The 18,677-nt window shown below is 34.8% G+C and overlaps 1 protein-coding gene across 2 annotated transcripts in view; it reads left to right on the forward strand.

Annotated features, from left to right (window-relative positions):
* LOC116458007 (neutral ceramidase) overlaps nt 1-18,677 on the forward strand; it is a 67,402-nt gene that overhangs the window by 42,322 nt on the left and 6,403 nt on the right. For both annotated transcript variants that reach the window (XM_032137536.2, XM_032137546.2), the window contains 8 exons: nt 1,764-1,879; nt 2,908-3,002; nt 4,190-4,229; nt 4,972-5,067; nt 8,752-8,847; nt 10,977-11,123; nt 15,193-15,252; nt 18,298-18,386. In XM_032137536.2, coding sequence (XP_031993427.1) covers nt 1,764-1,879; nt 2,908-3,002; nt 4,190-4,229; nt 4,972-5,067; nt 8,752-8,847; nt 10,977-11,123; nt 15,193-15,252; nt 18,298-18,386 — 739 coding nt within the window. The remainder of the gene's footprint in view (nt 1-1,763; nt 1,880-2,907; nt 3,003-4,189; nt 4,230-4,971; nt 5,068-8,751; nt 8,848-10,976; nt 11,124-15,192; nt 15,253-18,297; nt 18,387-18,677) is intronic.

The following is an 18,677-nucleotide window of genomic DNA, read 5'->3' on the forward strand; positions in this document are numbered from 1 at the left end:
TGTCTGGTTTTATATCAGGATAATATTGGCCTCATAGAATGAATCAGGAAGTGTTCCCTTTTATATTATTTTGGAAAAGTTTTGGAAAAGCTAGTACTAATTCTTTGGTTGGTGGAATTCAGCAGTAAAGCAATCTGAGCTCTGTTATTTGTTGCAAGTAGTTAAAAATGTGTTATGAATTCGATCTCTTTGCTTTTTGTAGTTTTTTTTTAGATTGCCTATTTCTTCTTAAGTCAATTTTGGTAGTTTGTCTTTCTAGGAATTTTTCCATTTTATCTAAGTTATCTAATTTGTTAGCGTACAACTACTTATAGTATTCCTTTATAATTCTTTTTATTTCTTTAAAGTCAGTATTAATGTTCTCTCTAATTTCTGATTTTAATCATTTAAGTCTTCTCTCTGTTTTTCTTGGTCAATTTAGCTAAAGTTTTGCCAATTTTGTTGACCTTTTCAAAAACCCAGCTTTTGGTTTCATTGATTTTTCTGTTTTCTTTCTACTCACTGTTTAATTGATTTTCTTTTGAATATTGATTATTTCCTTCTTTTTCAACATTTGATTTAGTTTGCTTTCCTTTTCCAATGTCTTCAGGTAGAAGTTAGGTTATTGGTTTGAGATCTTTCTTCTTTCTTAATATACGGGCATTTACAACTATAAATGTCTCACTGAACACAGCTGTCACTGCATACCCTAAGTTTTGATGTGTTGTGTTTTCATTTTCATTCATGATAAAGTATTTCCAGATTTTCCTTTGATTTCTTCCTTGATTATTAGCTATTTCAGATCATACTGCTTAATTTCTGCATATTTGTAAGTTTCCCCATTTTTTCCTATTCTTTATTTTTAATTTCAGTTCATTGTATTTGGAAAACATATTTTGTATTATTTCTATTTTTTAAAATTTATTGAGGTTTGTCCTTTGGCCAGCACATGATCTATCCCAGATAATGTTCCATGTGCACGTGAGAAGAATGTACATTCTGTTGTTGTTGGGTGGAGTATTCTATAGATTGGTAGGTCTAGTTGAAGTTTTCTGTTGATCTTCTGCCTAGTTGTTCTATCCATGATTGAGAGTGGGTTATTGAAAATTTCAGTATTGTTACTGAAATGTGTATTTCTTCCTTCATTTCTGTGAGTTTCCAGTTTATGCTGCACAGACATTTATAATTATTACATTTTTCGAATAGAGTATAGAGTCTTAATTCATAAGTTTTATAGTTACAAAACCTTTTACCCCAGATTACGCATTTGAAGTTTATTTTTGTTTTTTACTGCCTTTGTGTGTGTGTGTGTGTGTGTGTGTGTGTGTGTGTGTGTGTAGATAATTAAATGGGTATTCAGGAGAAATTATTTCAGGGACCATAAGTCAGACAACTGATATTGTGAGTTGGAGGTGTCATTTTTCACTTTCAAAACAGGAAAAAAGTGATTTAGTCCACAAATCTGCAGTTAATTATGTCAAACCGTTTTTATTTGCAACATGAATGAGCAGGAGTAATAGAAACAAAACTTTAAAGACATTGACAAAATATACTCTGTTGTTCTCTTGACCACACTGAAGATCTAATTAAACAATGACTCATGTCTTAGGATGCACAGGACATTTTTCCTATTCTATTATTCAAACTGTTTGGAATCATTGAACAACAACCTTAATAAAATCTCTGAAACTCCTTAAAACATTATTGTACAATATTTGTCAAAATAATGACTTTTTTCAGAGGGTTGGTTCAAGGAAGTATACTAATCATAACATTTCTAATAGGGAAAAAAGAAGGGGATCCATTTTGGGACACCATTCGGGACCAGATCCTGGGAAAGCCATCTGAAGAAATTAAAGAATGTCATAAACCAAAGCCCATCCTTCTTCACACTGGAGAAGTAATGCATTTTCATTATCACAGTGAAATTAGCATATTGTTATTTTTAAATTTGTGAACTGTCAGGTAATGAATGGTAGATATCTACTGAGATGGGAAGTCTTATTTAAATATTCCCATATCAAGTTTTTAATATTAAAAAAATGGGTTCTATGACTCTAGGGAATGAAGGTTATGGTTATGAAGTATATTGATTTACCTATGGCACTTATGATTAATAAATACAACAATTAGGACAGTGGGAAAGGCAGAATAAGATGAACATTTATCTTATTCAGAATTTATTTTTGTTGGTTCCAAGAAGGGAGTCAGCACCAAATTTTCTGCAGAAGAAAACACTTCAGGTCATCTAAAACAAAACAAGTTAATGTCTAAATTTTCTCACAGTTCAGGCAACGTTATCAACTAAAGCAATTTTCTTTTACACTCCTTTGAAACATATATTTTGCATTCTAAATGTCAAAAGGTCATTTCAGTATTCATAAAAACTTGGATTGTTGAGTTAGAAGCATTTTAAAAATACATTTTGTTCCTAATATCCTATTGAAATTCTTGAAAGAGGAGAGGAAAGGAAGGAATAGAGGGATAGGCTATATCATTCTGAATATGGAAAGGGTTAAATTCTCTTGGGAGAAATCTTGGAAAATAAAGCAAGACTTGGAAATTGTAAACTTAAAGTGCGATTATAATAAGAAGAGAAATTATTAAGTTAAACCATTCCAAATGGAATTCCTTATTTATTGTGTATAAGAATAGTCACCAACAGTACTCTAGGAAAATGTTTGGTTATCTGTTACACATTTTGATTTCACGATGACAGATCCACCAAAAACTTCATTGATTTCTGCAGGTTAATGGGGCTTTGGCATTTGAAATTCTCATGTTATGACTAGGACATAAATGCCCATATAGAATATTTAATACTACATCATAAATTAGAAACTAGAGGAACTTCTGGGACCACTATGTGTCTGTTGACCATAGAGAGAGTGTTATCCCTAACATAATTTTCTTGTTTTGGGTTCTCAGCTATCAAAACCTCATCCCTGGCATCCAGACATTGTTGATGTTCAGATTATTACCCTTGGGTCCTTGGCCATAACTGCTATCCCCGGGGAGTTTACGTAAGTTCTTCTTTTTATTACTTAGTTAAAAATGTGTTTGTTGTATGTTCTGTTGGAATTGCTTCTTATCATGAAAAGATCATTCTGTACTGACCCCTTGGTATCCTATTGTACTGTTTGGTGACAGTGGCAAATATTCCTACCCTCTTTTGCTGGGGCGTCTGAAGAATAACTATCTCTATGCTTATTATTGATGGCTAACCTGAAGCAGACATGAAAATTAAAAAAAAAACTTATCCCAAATTAACATGATGCCATGAGTTATTATATCAGTAGAAAGATTTGCAGTCATATTAAAATACAAGTACTTGAAATAATCAGATTAGGTATTAAAAGCATGGAAGAATGTTTTAAACCTCCTTGATACATAGTCTTCCTATCTCGGTAACTGGCAATTTTATATCTTTCCAGCAGGTCCTATCTCTTGGAGTCATCCTTGAATTCCCTCTTTTTCTGTTTTTTCCTCTTTAAATTCTTCAGCAAATTTTGTACACTCTACCCAACACCTTCTGTCACTTCCCCTCCTGGTCTAAGTTACCACGATCTTTTACACAGATTTTTGCAATAACCTGCTGTCTGGTCTGCTTCATTTTGCCTTTACTCCTCTGCAGTTTTTTTTTTTCTCAACACAGCAGCTAGATTAAGCCCTTTAAAATATAAATTAAATAATATCATGTCTTTGCTGAAAACCCTCCAGTAGCTTCTCATTTCATTCCAGGTAAATTCTCCAACTTGCAAGCTCCTACATGATCTGTTCTTCATCAAGCTCTCCTATCTGATTTCTTACCTCTCTCCCCTTTCCTCACCTCTGATTCAGCCACATTGGCTTTATTACACTTATACAGTAATGTATTTTCTACCTACCTCAGCTTTTATAAACATAGACTGCAACTGATCATTTTGTTGACCCAAGAATGGAAAATAATGATGATTTTTGCCAGTGATAACCACTGACTCTGTTTCCTTCTTTTAGTCAAATTGACTGTTTTCAGTTTAGGATTTATTCTGAAGCTACGACAGGCAGGAAAAAAAGCTCAAGTTTAGCTTTTCACAGTCATTGGGTTCCTACCTATTTTACTATTGTGTGATGAGCCAGGGTAGTTTTTTGGCTTTCACTGCAAGTGTTTCTGCATCCTCTGCACACGTCTGAGTAGGAAAATGTTTACCTAATTGTTTTCTTGACTCAGGACCATGTCTGGACGAAGACTTCGAGAGGCAGTTCAGGCAGTAAGTTAAAAATAAAATAACATATCTACATGTTCATATTTGGCGAAGAGGAAAGTATATCCTATCCCTATGATCCTATATCTTTTAAATTAATCTTTTTTAAGATGACTAGAGTTCCACATTTCTTGAAATTAATGGCTAAGGTTAACTTGAAATATTGGTAGTATAAGAACTAGACTTAAAAAACATAAGGGAATTATCATTAGGTTAAAAATATTTTATTGGTATTTATGTATTAATATTTAAAAATTTGATAATGTTTGTATACATTAAATACTAAGTAACCTCTAAGTACCTCAATATCTTAAATTCCTGTGAACAGTCTAAATAAAATGTATTACATTTTGGGAATTCTGTATTTTATCTGTGCTGTATTTTGAATTTTCTTTATATTCAGGCAGTATTGTAAATGGTTCTAAAATGACATGTCAAAAATGTCTTGTTACTTAGCGCTGGAAATTACTATTCTGGTTAGCTAGTAGCCACCCATTAGATTTTTTAATAAGTTGATTTTTTAAATCCCTATTTTAGTAGTAAGAAGTTTCTACATCTGCAACTGTGATCACCAAGGTATTTATAGATCCATTGACTTGTCCAACTGTAGTGCAGAGTTAGAAAAATTTTGTTAAGAAAAATATCTTAAACTAATAATGTAATCAATGCTTGTGTGTTAAGGATAACAGAATGAAAATATAATTAAAGATGAAGAGTAATTTTATTGGGTTTTACCTTTCTCTCCTAGGAATTTGCATCTCATGGGATGCAGAACATGACTGTTGTTATTTCAGGTCTATGCAATGTCTATACACATTACATTACCACTTATGAGGAATACCAGGTAAAGCAAAACATTTTCATCATTTAAATGAATTATACCCCAGTAAAGACTATTGTGTCAAATGCAGACTTGCTTTTTAAACTTTCCCAGTCATGTTTCTGAGAGATGATTATGTTTTAGGTATAGCAGGTAAGAGAATGATAAGCCAGAGGTCGTATTTAAGAGTTTCAAATACATCATTTTAAGGCCAGGTCAGAATTCTAGTTTTACTGACTTACGTTTTCCCTGAAATTAATTATTCTGTCAGGGGCACTGGTAATAAGCCTGGGTCGTGGCATAAAACATTTCTAACACTATTCTGAACGCATTTGATGCCTTAAGCCTCTGTAGCACCGGAGAAAACTCCTACTAGTAGCTGTTTATTGAATGCACTGGTGAAGACTTTGCAAATATTATTTAAAGTAATCCTCACAGTATATCCAGAAGTAGGGTATTATTATATTGATGATATATATTAAGAAACAGAGTCCCAGAGAGTTTGAGGGAGGCTGGTAGCTGGTAATATTTCATTGTTTATAAATAGTCCAGAAAGCAGCCCAAGTACTTTTTAAGTAAAACATGAAAACAGTCAAGAGTCTCATAATTAATAATTTCTGTTAATAATATATCTGCTGGTATATAACAGCAGTGCATACAGAGGCATACAGTCTACCCCTTGGTAAATATTCAGTGATACTAAGAGTAGACTCTGCCCTGCTACCCTCTGTTGGCTTTCCTGAAGGTCCCTGCCTTCTAGGAATTCCCATTAAAAAAGGGGTCTTAATGATGCTAAACTTAGATAGGAAAAATTACATCCTTTCTTCACTACCTATAACTATTATTAAGCATTTCTGTTAATTATAAATATAGGAAACAAACAAATTATTTTAGCAGTACCTCTGTCACCAACAGGAACCACAGATATTTTCATATCACATATAGTGATTGCAGGTCTAGAAATGTCTTTTACTCTTATTGCTATTTTATAATCACAGTAGTTATTAGATCCACAGATATATCTTGTTATTCAATAGCATAATAAAGAAGCACATACATTACTGTATCACAACATTGGTTTATTATAGTATGGTAAATATATTTCAACCTAACTGGTTTCCTTTGTCAATTCCATGTATTTTACTTTACACCTTTAGAAACATTATTCTGAGGGAGGTCCTTAGGTCTCAACATGCTGCCAAAGGAGTCCATGTCACAAACAAGGTTAGGAACCCCTACTAGCTTGTCTCCTGGTCCAAGTGAGATGGGAAAGTTCCCTGAACCCCCTTGCAGTATGTGCAACAGGGGTGTGGCTCATCTGTTTGGCTGCTGTATATGCTCAAACCCTTAATGGGAAGGGGAGCACACAGACAGGCAGGTGCAGGAGCCAAGGTAAGTGCTTTTGGGCGCTGGCAGGAGCAAATTCCATGTGGTCCCTGCAGCAGTATCTAGCTATGGGTGCCTGCTACTCCAGAAGCCCAAGTGGGCATGTGTTACATACAGTGCACTTTTTTAGCTTTGCTGTCTGCAGATAGCTTAAGTGTTAAAGAGCTCAGTGCCCTCTTGGTACCCAGGTCCTTGTCCAGTGTCTAGGAAGAATCAGATTGCAAATAGACATGAAGGATGAATTCAAGGTTTTATTGAGTGATAGAGGTAGCTCTCCGTGGGATGAATGGGGACTTGGAAAGGGGATGGAGTGGGAAGATGATCTTCCCCTGGAGTTTGGCTGTCCAGTGGCCAATCTCCTTTCCAACCGTCCACAGTCGAACTCCTCTCAGAGTTCAGATGCTCCTTCTCTTTTCTCTGCTGTGCCATTTTGCCATTCTGCTTTTCTGTTCGTCTTCTGGTCTGCTTGTGGAGCTGGGGGTTTGGGGCTTATATGGGTACAGGATAGGGGTGCATAGAGAACAAAAAGGCAAAACAGGAATGTTTGGGTGCAAAAACAGAAATGCTTGTTCTTGTTTAGGGCCACAGGTTTCCAGGCTTAAGGGTGGGGCCTTTGCCAGGGAACCACTCTCTTCTACCCAGTATTTTCCTGTCTCCTGTCCATATCACAGGGATATACTCCTGCAAGGATTACTATTAATTACTTCATTCATTCAACAGATATGTATTGTGACAGATACTGTGCTAGCCACTTTCTGGGGCATAATGATGAAAAGAATCTGTCCCTTCCCTCAAGATCACTAGAAGCCAGGGGTCTAGTAGAAAGACAGAAAAGAGAACAGATGATTACATTTTCATGAAAGGCATGCACAAGGTGTTATGAAAATAAAGAGAAAGAGCACCAGCCCAGACTGGGTATTTGAGGACTGGGACTGTTCAGGAAGATGTAACATCTGTATGAGTTCTTGAGAACAAGTGAGAGTTAAGCAAATAAAAAGTAAGAATGTATCCTATATAGAAGAAACTATATATGCAAAGGTCCAGAGGGCAGGCACATTGATGGACCATAATTAGTTGAGTAGCATGGAGTAAGTATGGGGAGGGTGATGGTAAGGAGATGGGAGCCAGAGTGGGAGACACAGGTTAACTGATGGATAGTCTTACATGCTGTGCTACTGACCCTTCACTCAGTAAGGAAGGCTTTGGGGGAACTGCAGTAGGATTCTAAGCAAGAGAATGCTTTGATAAAATTTTGTGATTTAGAAAGGTCAACAGGATGGCAGTGTAGAAAATGAATTGGAAGGGCTTGTGTATAGGCAGAAGACTGATTAAGAAGCCATAGTATAGTTAAGATCTGGGCAAGACATGGACATGCATACTTGAGGGTGAAGGCTGGGAGGAGGGAGAGGATCAAAAAACTACTTATCAGGTACTGTGCTTATTACCCGGCTGATGAAATAATCTGTATAACCAACCCTCATGACATGTGATTTACCTATATAACAAACCTGCACATGTACCCCTGAACCTAATATAAATATAAAAAAAGAGATCTGGGTGAGAAATGAGGGTTTGAACTAAGGTAAAATCTACTTATACCTTAGGAGAAAGTAAGACAGGAAAATGAAAGATCTCAGGAGATTTGAAGGAGACAGAATTACCAGATGTGGAGACTGACAGGATACAGGATGAGGGAGAGAGGAGTCTAAGGTAACTGCCGGCTGATCCTCACATGGGAGACTGGAAAGATGACGTTCGCTGAGATGAGAATGTTGTGGAGGAAGCTGATATGTCTGGAGTGGTGAGGTTGGTTTTAGATTTGATAACTTTGAAGTTCCTGTAGAAGAACCAAAGGCCTGGAGGTCAGCTAAAACATGCATTTGGCTCAATTTCATGGCTTTATGATGGATTAAATGTCCTCCAGTTAGTACCTTCTAACTATTTATCCAGAAGTTATCAGGAATCTTTTTATTTTGTTTTTTTTTCTTCTGATACAGGCCCTGAGGGAAAGCATTTATATTACAAGTACTTATAATAGACTAAAGCTTAGGAGCTAGCACCCTTTTTCATAGTAAGTAGAATGACAGTCTAAACGGCATAAGCAGAGAGAACCCACTGCTTTTAACAGGTAGTTCATAGGAGTCACTTACCTTGGCCAGTAAATGGAAATGCCCATCCTGTTTTGTCATACATAATCTTGAAGATTATGCCAGTTTTGAATAATGTGAGATGTCAAGCATCACATTTACCTAAAATGCTATACCTCTGTAAATGGATTTAAATATGCAGAACCATATACAACTCTCCCTGCCTTTCCTGCAGGCTCAGCGATATGAGGCAGCATCGACAATTTATGGACCGCACACATTATCTGCTTACATTCAGCTCTTCAGAAACCTTGCTAAGGCTATTGCTACGGTAATCAAATATTTGTGTGTGTGTGTGTGTCTGTGTGTGTGTGTGTGTGTGTGTGTGTGTGTCTGTATGTGTCTGTGTCTGGGTAAGAAAATGCAGAGGGAAGCAAAAGAGAACCTTAGCTTCGAGTGTTCAGTTTGACAACTTTTATATTTTACAAAATTTATAGCTTTGTGGTATCTCTAAGAAAATAAATAAAATTTCTTTCCAAATTTTGGATCTAGTTAACATGCTTTCATGGTGGCAGCTTCTTTCATGTATATTATCTTATTATTTTTACAACCATCATGTGAAGTTAAGGAGATATCATTTCTCCCCAGTTTTCAGAGGAGCACATAGGCTTGAAGATAAGTGATGAAGCTTACTACACATGGGAGTTGAACCTGTGTTCTCTAATCCTTGCCAGATTCTCCCCACTTACTCCAAAAGTTGAGTAGGTCAGCATTCTAAGATGCCCATTTTCCACATTGTAATATCTCGGAAATTGGGATGCCTTTTCCAATCAGAGGAAGTTTATTATTATAATTAGTAGCATGCTTTTACTTTCTTGGCGGTTCAAAAGATAATATGAGTTGTTAAATCAATGGAAGCTTAGATTTGATGTAAAAATAGTGGTGCCTTGGAATGAACACATTGCATCTACCTAAAATATATACCACTGAACAAGTTTACTTGATTTAAAGGAACTTCACTTGTGGAAATCTTCCCTTTGGATACAGTTGTTTATGAAGCTGCAACTGTGATGTCAGAAGGTTAATCAACAAACAAGATAAAGAGCTTAAAATAATAAGCAGCCCCTTATATAATAATATGTAAGCCTCAATAAACAATGTGAAACAATTGCGGCATAGCAAAGAAAATAAAGCCCTTTTAATGAAAGAGCTTGAATATATTAAATTGAAATAAATGAAATGGTTGTCTCTGTAGGTCGCACCAGTTGAATGTTGAAAATTTCATATGCCTGTATTATTAGTTACTGATTGTGTGTTTGAAATTTCAGTATTTTATATAATTTCTTTGCACATATTTTAATCAATTGATATTTATTTTCATTTTATCATAATTTTGCTCTCAGGTTTAGGTTACTTTTTTGAATAACTGTTTGTATTTATTTATTTCTATTATAAAAGCCAAATCTATTTGTAGGACATTCAGATTATACAGAAAAGCATAAACCTATAACCCATCCCTAGAGATAACTACTGTTTAACTGTCACTATGCTCATAGGTCTATAGTTCTTCCCATGAAAATAGATTCTTCAAATTTTGTAGTGACAATGAAGAAAAATGCAATTAATTTGGTGGAAATTTGTTTTACAGTCAAATTTCTGGTCAAGCACCTTAAAACTAGCTATGTGATCTTGAAAAAAACCACTGAATGTGTCTAAGCCTATTTTCTCGTTTGCAAAATGGGAATGGTAATACATAACCTATCTCATATGCAGTTGTAAAGATTAAATCTATAATGTGAGGAATAAAGAGCATTAAATATTCATTGAAAGTAATGGCAAAATGCCAATTACTTTTGTACCAACCTAATGTATACATAGGGATATTTGAAAATTGATTGAGATTTGTATTTTTATGACACTATTAAAAATGGTAAACTTTGTGGGCAACATAGATTAAACCGGTCAGGATATGGGATGATATTAAATTTTAAATTAAAAATATATTTATTATATTCTTTTATTAGCACAGACAAGAATCTAGGAAAAAACTTGGTACTGACTCCAGGTGAGAGTTGCTCAATACTTTTTAAAAATTAAAATAATAATTACACTGTCATGTTATAATTACCTTTTTGCATGTTAGGCCCCTGTACAAAGTCAGACAATTTGAGAGTATGCTTCCAACCTTGTACTCTGGTCACTGTCCTTATGTTGTCTAGGGGAATGAAAGAGTTGCCTATGACCAACACTTTCTTCCAGTGACAAGAATTTAAATTATGAATTTCTAGGCTCATGCTTAGAAAGGCTACCTTCCTATTTTGCTCGAGGTTGTTAGCTCTTGGAGTAAGTATATGTGTGTGTGCACTCTTCCATTAATGCAGGCATTTCTGGGGCTGGAGGCCTGGGGAAAGGGTCTTTAACTCTGCATGTGCACTCCTTAACAAATGCTCTCTGTTCCAGGACACGGTAGCCAACCTGAGCAGAGGTCCAGAACCTCCCTTTTTCAAACAATTAATAGTTCCATTAATTCCTAATATTGTGGATAGAGCACCAAAAGGCAGAACTTTTGGGGATGTCCTGCAGCCAGCAAAACCTGAATACAGGGTGGTAAGACTCATGCGCAGACCTTGGAATTCTTTAGAGGGTTGTTTTGGGGGATGAGGGGAAGGATGTCACTTAGTGTCACCATTTGCCTCTAATCATGCTGTAGACAAACTGTTAGCAATGATAATTTTGACAATTGTTCTTATCTCTGCAAAAGTAATGAGAATGGGGAAATATTTATTTTTTGTAAGTAATCGTGTCAAATTGAAATTCTAAAATCCAAATTATTCCTTTTCTTAAATGAATGATCATGGAACTAACTATTCACTGGCACTGAGAGTTGTCTCTTGAGTCAAGGATAGGAAAAACGTACAGAAATTAAGCAGAATTTGTACCATTACTGTTTTATATCAATCTTGTGTCCTGAAAGCTTGCTGAATCAGTTATTAGTTTCAACAGTTTTTTGCGGGGAGAGGAAGGATGAGTAAGAGGGGAGTCTGGATTCCTTAGGAATTTCTACATATGGTATCATGTCATCTGTGAATACAAATAAACTTATTTATTCCTTCCTGTATTTCTTTTCCAAATGCACCTAATTATTTTTCTTTATTGGACTGGCTAGAACCTTCAATAGAATGTTTTGCTTTTTAAAAAATTTTATTTAATTTTCTAATTGATGAATAAAAATTATATATCTTTATTGTGTACAAGATGTGTTTTGAAATATGTATACATGGGGAATGGCTCAATTGAGCTAATTAACATATACATTATGTCACATACTTATTATTTTTTGTTGTGAGAAAATTTGAGACTTTCTTAACCATTTTTAAAACACAATATGTTGTTTTTAACTGAAGCCATCAAGTTGTACAGTAGCCCTCTTGAACTTATTCCCCTTGTCTAAATGAAATTTTATGTTCTTTGATCAATACCTCCTCAACCCCCTAGCCTCCTAGCCCCTGGTAACTAACCTTCTGCCAACATTCTATTCTCTACTTCTATGAGTTTAACTCTTTAAGGTTCTATATGTAAGTGAGATCATGTGGTATTTATCTTTCTGTATCTGGCTTATTTCACTGAATCTAATGTTCTCCAGGTTTATCCATGTTTTATCAAATGTAAGGATCTCATTCTTATTTATGGCTGAATAGTATTCCACTGTGTATATGTACTACATTTTCTTTATCCATTCATCCATTGATAGACACTTAGGTTGTTTCATATCTTGGCTATTGTGAACAGTGCTGCAATAAACATGGGAGTGCACATATCTCTTCAATAAAGTGATTTCATTTCCTTTCTCTATATACCCAGAAATGGTATTGTGTGTAATATCTTACAGTAGTTCTATTTTTAATTTTTTGAGAAACCTCTTGCTGCTTTTCATAATGGCTGCACTAATTCACATTCTCATGAACAGTGTGCAAGAGTTACCTTTTTCTACATTCTTATCAACACTTGTCTCGTTGTCTTTTTTAATATTATGCATTCTAACAGGTATTAGGTGATATCTTGTTGTAATTTTAATTGGCATTTCTTCGATGATCACTGACATTGAACATTTAAAAAAGTACCCTGTTGAGCATTTGTATGTCTTCTTTGGAGAAATGTTTATTCAGGTCCTTTTCTTATTTTCAAATTGGGTTATTTGTTTTCTTGCTGTAGAGTTGTTTGAGTACCTTATATCTTTTGGATATTAACTCTTTATTGGATGCATAGTTTGCAAATGTTTTCTCCCATTCTTTAGGTTGTCTCCTCACTTTGTTAATTGTTTTTTTGGTTGTGTAGAAACTGTTTAGTTTGATGTAACATGTGTCTGTTTTTGCTTTTGTTGCTTTTGCATTAGGGGTCATATTAAAAAAAAACCAACATTGCCTACACCAACATCATGGAGCTTTTCCTCTAGGTTTTCTTTCAGTTGTTTTATAGTTTCAGGTTTTATATTTAAATCTTTAATCAATTTTGAGTTAATTTTTATATTTCATTCTTCTGCATGTGGATATCCAGTTTTCCCAGCAGCATTTATTGAAGAGATTGTCACTTCCCCGTTGTGCGTTCTTGGCACCTTTGTCAAAAATCAATTTACCATAAATGTGCGGGCTTATTTCTGGGCTCCATTGGTCTGTGTGTACCAATGGTGTGTTGATTACTTTAGGCCAGTACCATGCTGTGTTGATTACTATAGCTTTGTAGTATATTTTGAAGTCAGGTTGTGTGGTACCTTCAGCTTTGTTCTTTTTGCCGAAGATCCAATCCAATGTGAAATAGAAGTTGTGAGACTGGACACTCTTGTCTTGTTTCCAATATTAGTAGAAAAGTATTCAGTTTTTAACCATTTAATATGATGTTTTCTTTAGGATTTTTGTAGATTCTCTTTTTCATGTTTTATGCCTAGCTTATTGAGAGTTTTTGTCAGAAATCAGTGTTGGAGTTTTGCAATTTTTTTTCTACTGAGGTGACAATGTGGTTTTGTCTTTTGTTATTTTAATAAGGTATTTGCATTCATTGGTTTTCAGATGTTAAATAAATGCCATATCATTTAGTCATGGTGTATAATCCTTTTTAGATGTTGCTGAATTTGATTTGCTAATATATCGTAAGGAGTTTTCCACTCATGTCCATGAGGGATATTTTTAGTTTTCTTTTTATGTGTTTTCTTTGCCTTTGGTATTGGGGCAATAGTGATTTCAAAGAATGAGTTGGGAAATGTTTCCTCTTGTACTTTCTGAAAAAGTATCCAAAAGATTGGCATTATTTACTCTTTAAATATTTGATTGGATTGACCAGCAAGGCCATATGGACCTGGCTTTTCTTTATGGCAAAATTTTCATTACTAATTCAATTTCTTTACTTGTTATATGCCCATTCATATGTCCTATTTTTTTCCTTGCATCAATTTTGTGTCTTTCTAGGAATTTATCTTTATAGGAATTGGTATCGTTTTAGGAATTTTCTCATTTCATATAAGCTGTTTAATTTGTTGCTGTAATATAAAAGTTGTTATTGCTCATGATAATCCCCTATAATCCTTTTAATTTCTGAAGAGTTGACAATGATATCCTCTCTTTCTTTCTAATTTTGGTAATTAGTGTCCTCAAAGAACTAGCATTTAGTTTTATTGCTTTTACCTATTGCATTACCAATTACTAAATTTTTTAGGCAGGACCAGAGCAGCTTTTCATCTTGAGCAAATCCCTTCCTCACTTCCCCCAGCACCCCTCATCCCCTCATGCACTGATGTAAAATTCTTTTGAATTATGAGGTTTTCCAGTCTGGCCTGGTGGGAACAGAATCTTGTCACAACTCTCTATGAGGCTGTAATTCTGTTAGCCCATTCTTTTCCTGGCTTCCAGTAGTTCCCTTATATGCATGCAAACTTGAGGGGAGCTTTCTGCAAATATCCAGATTTCTGTCTCTGTGCAGCTATCCTCTCTATGATGCTCTGTGCTATAAACTCAAGACTATTTGGCTTTTGTGGACACCCAGCTCCATATCCTCAACTTAGACTGCCAGACTTGGCCTGAATTCTCCTCCTTCTGCCATGGCCCTAAACTCTGATGACATTGAGCTGGTGGATTACAGGGTTCTTGTTTGTCTGCTGCCACTCAAATATTACTGTCTTTCTTTGTCACTTGACAATCCATTGTTTAATATATATATATTTTCCAGTTTTTTAGTTGTTTCAGGTGGGAGGATAAATACACATCCTGTCACTCTATCTCTTATAAAAATAAAAGCTTAACTATAAATGTAAGCATAAATATAAGTAATCTGTGGAAAGTTTTGACGGTTCTAATTTGATTCAAATATTCCCTGTATTTGTGTTGGGAGGGAGGTGTGAGGAATTATCAAGGCCCGAAGAAGCCATTTTAATATGCTGTCACTAATATAAAATACAGCTCTAGATGTTCACTTGTATCTGAGTCTACCAAAAGCAGACTCATTGGCCAAACATTGCTATGTCTATTGTTGCAAGGGTTAATATTCTTAGAAGATAACTTACTTGATTAAATAGAACAAAATCTATAAAGGCACCCTAAATCATATAATTTATAATAAATGATGCCCAAAATATGATTATAGCAAAAATCCTTTTATTAGAAGTCATTAAATGAATTTTTACTTTCAGGGAGAAGTTGCTGAAGTTATATTTGTAGGTGCTAACCCGAAGAATTCAGTACAAAACCAGGTAGGCATCAATGATTTTCTTTTACAAACGTAAGTACACTTTCTAGTCATTCATTCATTTAAATATCCCTCTAGAGGTTAATAACATAAAGACAAAATGTTCCAACTTGTTTTCCATCTTATTTTGTAGGTACAGGAAAATATTCAATAGGTAGTTAATGTGGATTGAGTCTGGGTAAAAGCACACAGGAAACATATAATTGGCTCCACTTAGGACCAAGTATAGCATAATGCATGTATGACTGCATTGTCTGTCAAGAAGATGTTAAGTTGAATACAATCCCATATATATAGTTACGCGCCACATATAATGATGTTTCAGTCAAAGATGAACTGCATTTATGACAGTGGTCCCATGAGATTATAACACTCTACTTTTACTGTACCTTTTCTATGTTTAGGTATGTTTAGATACACAAATACTTACCATTGTGTTACAATTGCCTACAACATTCAGTACAGTAATGGGCCGTACAAATTTGTAGCCTAGGAGCCACAGGCTATACCATATAGCCTAGGTGTGTAGGAGGCTACACCATCTAAGTTTGTGTAAGTCTAAGTCTGTGATGCTCATACAATGATGAATTTGCCTAACAATGCACTTCTCAGGATGTATCCGATATATGCCTGTATTCAAATATATAGAACTCTACCAAATATTGTGAAATAGTCAAAGGGCCAGCTGAAGGATGTGTGTCTTTGGCTTCTTATTCTCTTTTTGGCTCTCTCCTCCTCCTTTACACTACCATCTCTGGTCCTACCTGTACTGTTGTGGAACGGTCACGGATCCCCAGGTGTATACTCTCCTGGCTTGGAGTCCTGGTGCATGTGCTTTACTTTATCTTGCATTGGCCATTTCCCTATTATTTACTACTGGTGCCAATAGAGCATTTATTTATTAAACCTAAAAAATGACATTCAAAATACATGCCCAATGTTAAAACAATATAGAAGTGTAGAAAATAGAATATATAAGTGCTCTTCTACCCATGAACCTGCTTTCCAGAGGTAATAGCTGTTAAGAGTTTTTTAATAAAGCATTTCAGACTTTTTTGTTTTTATCATATGTATGATAAACTATATACATATGTAATATATCTATTAATAAAATTAATGTATACTTCTATAACTTCCTTAAAATGTACTTATAACTACACAAGCAATAACTGGCCACATTCTAGTTGTAAAACCTCAAATAATAAAGGAATTTATAGTGGAAAAAGAGTGGGCATATGACTGTGATTTTAAGGTCATGGTTTTCACTGTGGCTGAGGATGCATTCCTTATATCAATTAGCTGTTCTTCCCAGGGCCCATAGTCACTTATAATCCAAAAATACCTTCCTTCCAAAAGAACCTTCCCATTCCTGTTCATTAAAATGTCATTATTGCCAAGATAACAATTGTGGCAATATGACATTCTCAAATATGACATTGGAGGAAAGTCTTCTACTTCTTAGGTAGTCAATATGCACCTGTTTGAAGTAATTTCTTTAGTAAGTGAATCTGTGCCACAATAGTTACATGTTTATAACATTATTTTCTGAAGATATCAAAGTGTTATATCAAAACTGCATGTTTAGCTGTCACCTGATATCCCTAGGGTAGAGAAATTCTGTCATCATTATTGCCATGGAGAAGCAGGAGAACAAAACATTTAAACTACTATAGTGGTAATAGAATTAATTTCAAAGAATGCTCTGGGACTTGGTTTAAAACAATTTCTAGCACCCTTCTTTATTAGTAATTATCATCACTATTTATGGAATGCTTACTATTTTGCAGGTAGTATTTGCAAGTATTCCTATTAAAGTGCTTTATATGCATTATCACATGATTAATTCCATCCTTACAACTACCCAATAAGTTAAGTTTTATTACCACTATTTTCCAGATGAATAAACTGAGGCCTAGAGAGATAAAGTAACTTATATTACCTAATTATGCATCTGGAAGAGATTACGGTAGAGCAGTTGGGAAAAGATTGTCATATGTTTTATCCCTGGTATTCAGAGGCCTAGACTTGTTCTTCAGTCTATACTCTAGACATATTCAAAAAGCCCACCATATCTTCTCCATCTAAGGCCTTCCCAATGTCATTTGCCATAAAGAGACAGAAATAACTCTCTTTACAAGTTCCTATGGTTATGAAAACTTCCTTGTTGAATGTAATTCATCAGTCGAATACTTAAAGACGAATTTTAAACAATTACATGCCCACATGTAAATAGGTGATACATTTAGCAAGGGGTTATTTGAGCACCAGTAAATGACAGATGTAAAGGACTGTGATAAATATAGGTGAATTAGACATGTGCCTTTTAGGGTCACAATCTCAAGGATTTAAAGGGATACTAGAAATTTATAGCCTTTGTCTTTAATAACTTGTCATATCATTCAAATCTGTGCTTTGTTTGAAGCTGAATTCTTGGTCTGAAACAAATTCTTCTATTATAATAATCTTCCAATGGGGAAATAAAATCTTTTTATGATGTGGTTTCTAGAAATCTATTATAAAAAATCTACAGACCTCCTTTAGCACCCCAGGATAGGGAAGATTTATGTATTCTTTTCAATTATTTCACTCAGGGAGGTACGTTAACTAATAATTCATTCACCTGGAGATGGAAAGTAGATTAAACTTTACCATTTTCCCTTCTAAATCTTGAGGTGACTAGAGAAAGTCTTGGGATATATAGATCAATAGGCATATCATGAAAAGGCTTGACATACCTTTTTAAAATCTCAAGTAAGTTTTATTCTCAGCCTCTTTTCTGCCCTAATTTCCAAAATTTGCTATTAACTCTAAAATTATACTTCTTTCACATTTCTAAAAAAGTCATGTTTTTTAATAGGCCGGATAAATTAACATTCTGAGTACATTGCATAGAATGTTAAGAGGAAAGCCTAAGTATTTGGATGAAATTCTAACACATTTTCACACAAGGTATTGGTAGGCTAACATATGGTCAACAAGGGGAGTATTTACAAACAGGTTCCTTCTGTGACTATGCATTACCTGATCAGTTTTATTAATTGCATTTCAGACCCATCAGACCTTCCTCACTGTGGAGAAATATGAGGCTACTTCAACATCGTGGCAGATAGTGTATAATGATGCCTCCTGGGAGACTCGGTGAGCACGTTTATTGAATATTTTTGTCTTTCAAGCTTTGAAAACAGTTGGCTTGTAATGCTGGGAAGACAAATGAAAAGACTGGCTCAATACAAGGTATTAATGATATCAAATTCCCAAGGAGGTTTCTGGACATATTTAGTTGATTTATTAGATTTCATTTTGATTCATTTTTCTACAAAACAATGTGGTGTGTGCTTCTGTAAGATTAGGTGCTAATGAGGTTATGGCTTCCATTCTTAGAGACAACTGTTCTGTTTTTTTTTCCCAGGGACACAGGTATTATTTGTA

Source organism: Hylobates moloch, unplaced genomic scaffold (genome assembly GCF_009828535.3).
Source record: "Hylobates moloch isolate HMO894 unplaced genomic scaffold, HMol_V3 SCAFFOLD_3, whole genome shotgun sequence".
In the NCBI taxonomy this organism is placed as follows: Eukaryota; Metazoa; Chordata; class Mammalia; order Primates; family Hylobatidae; genus Hylobates; species Hylobates moloch.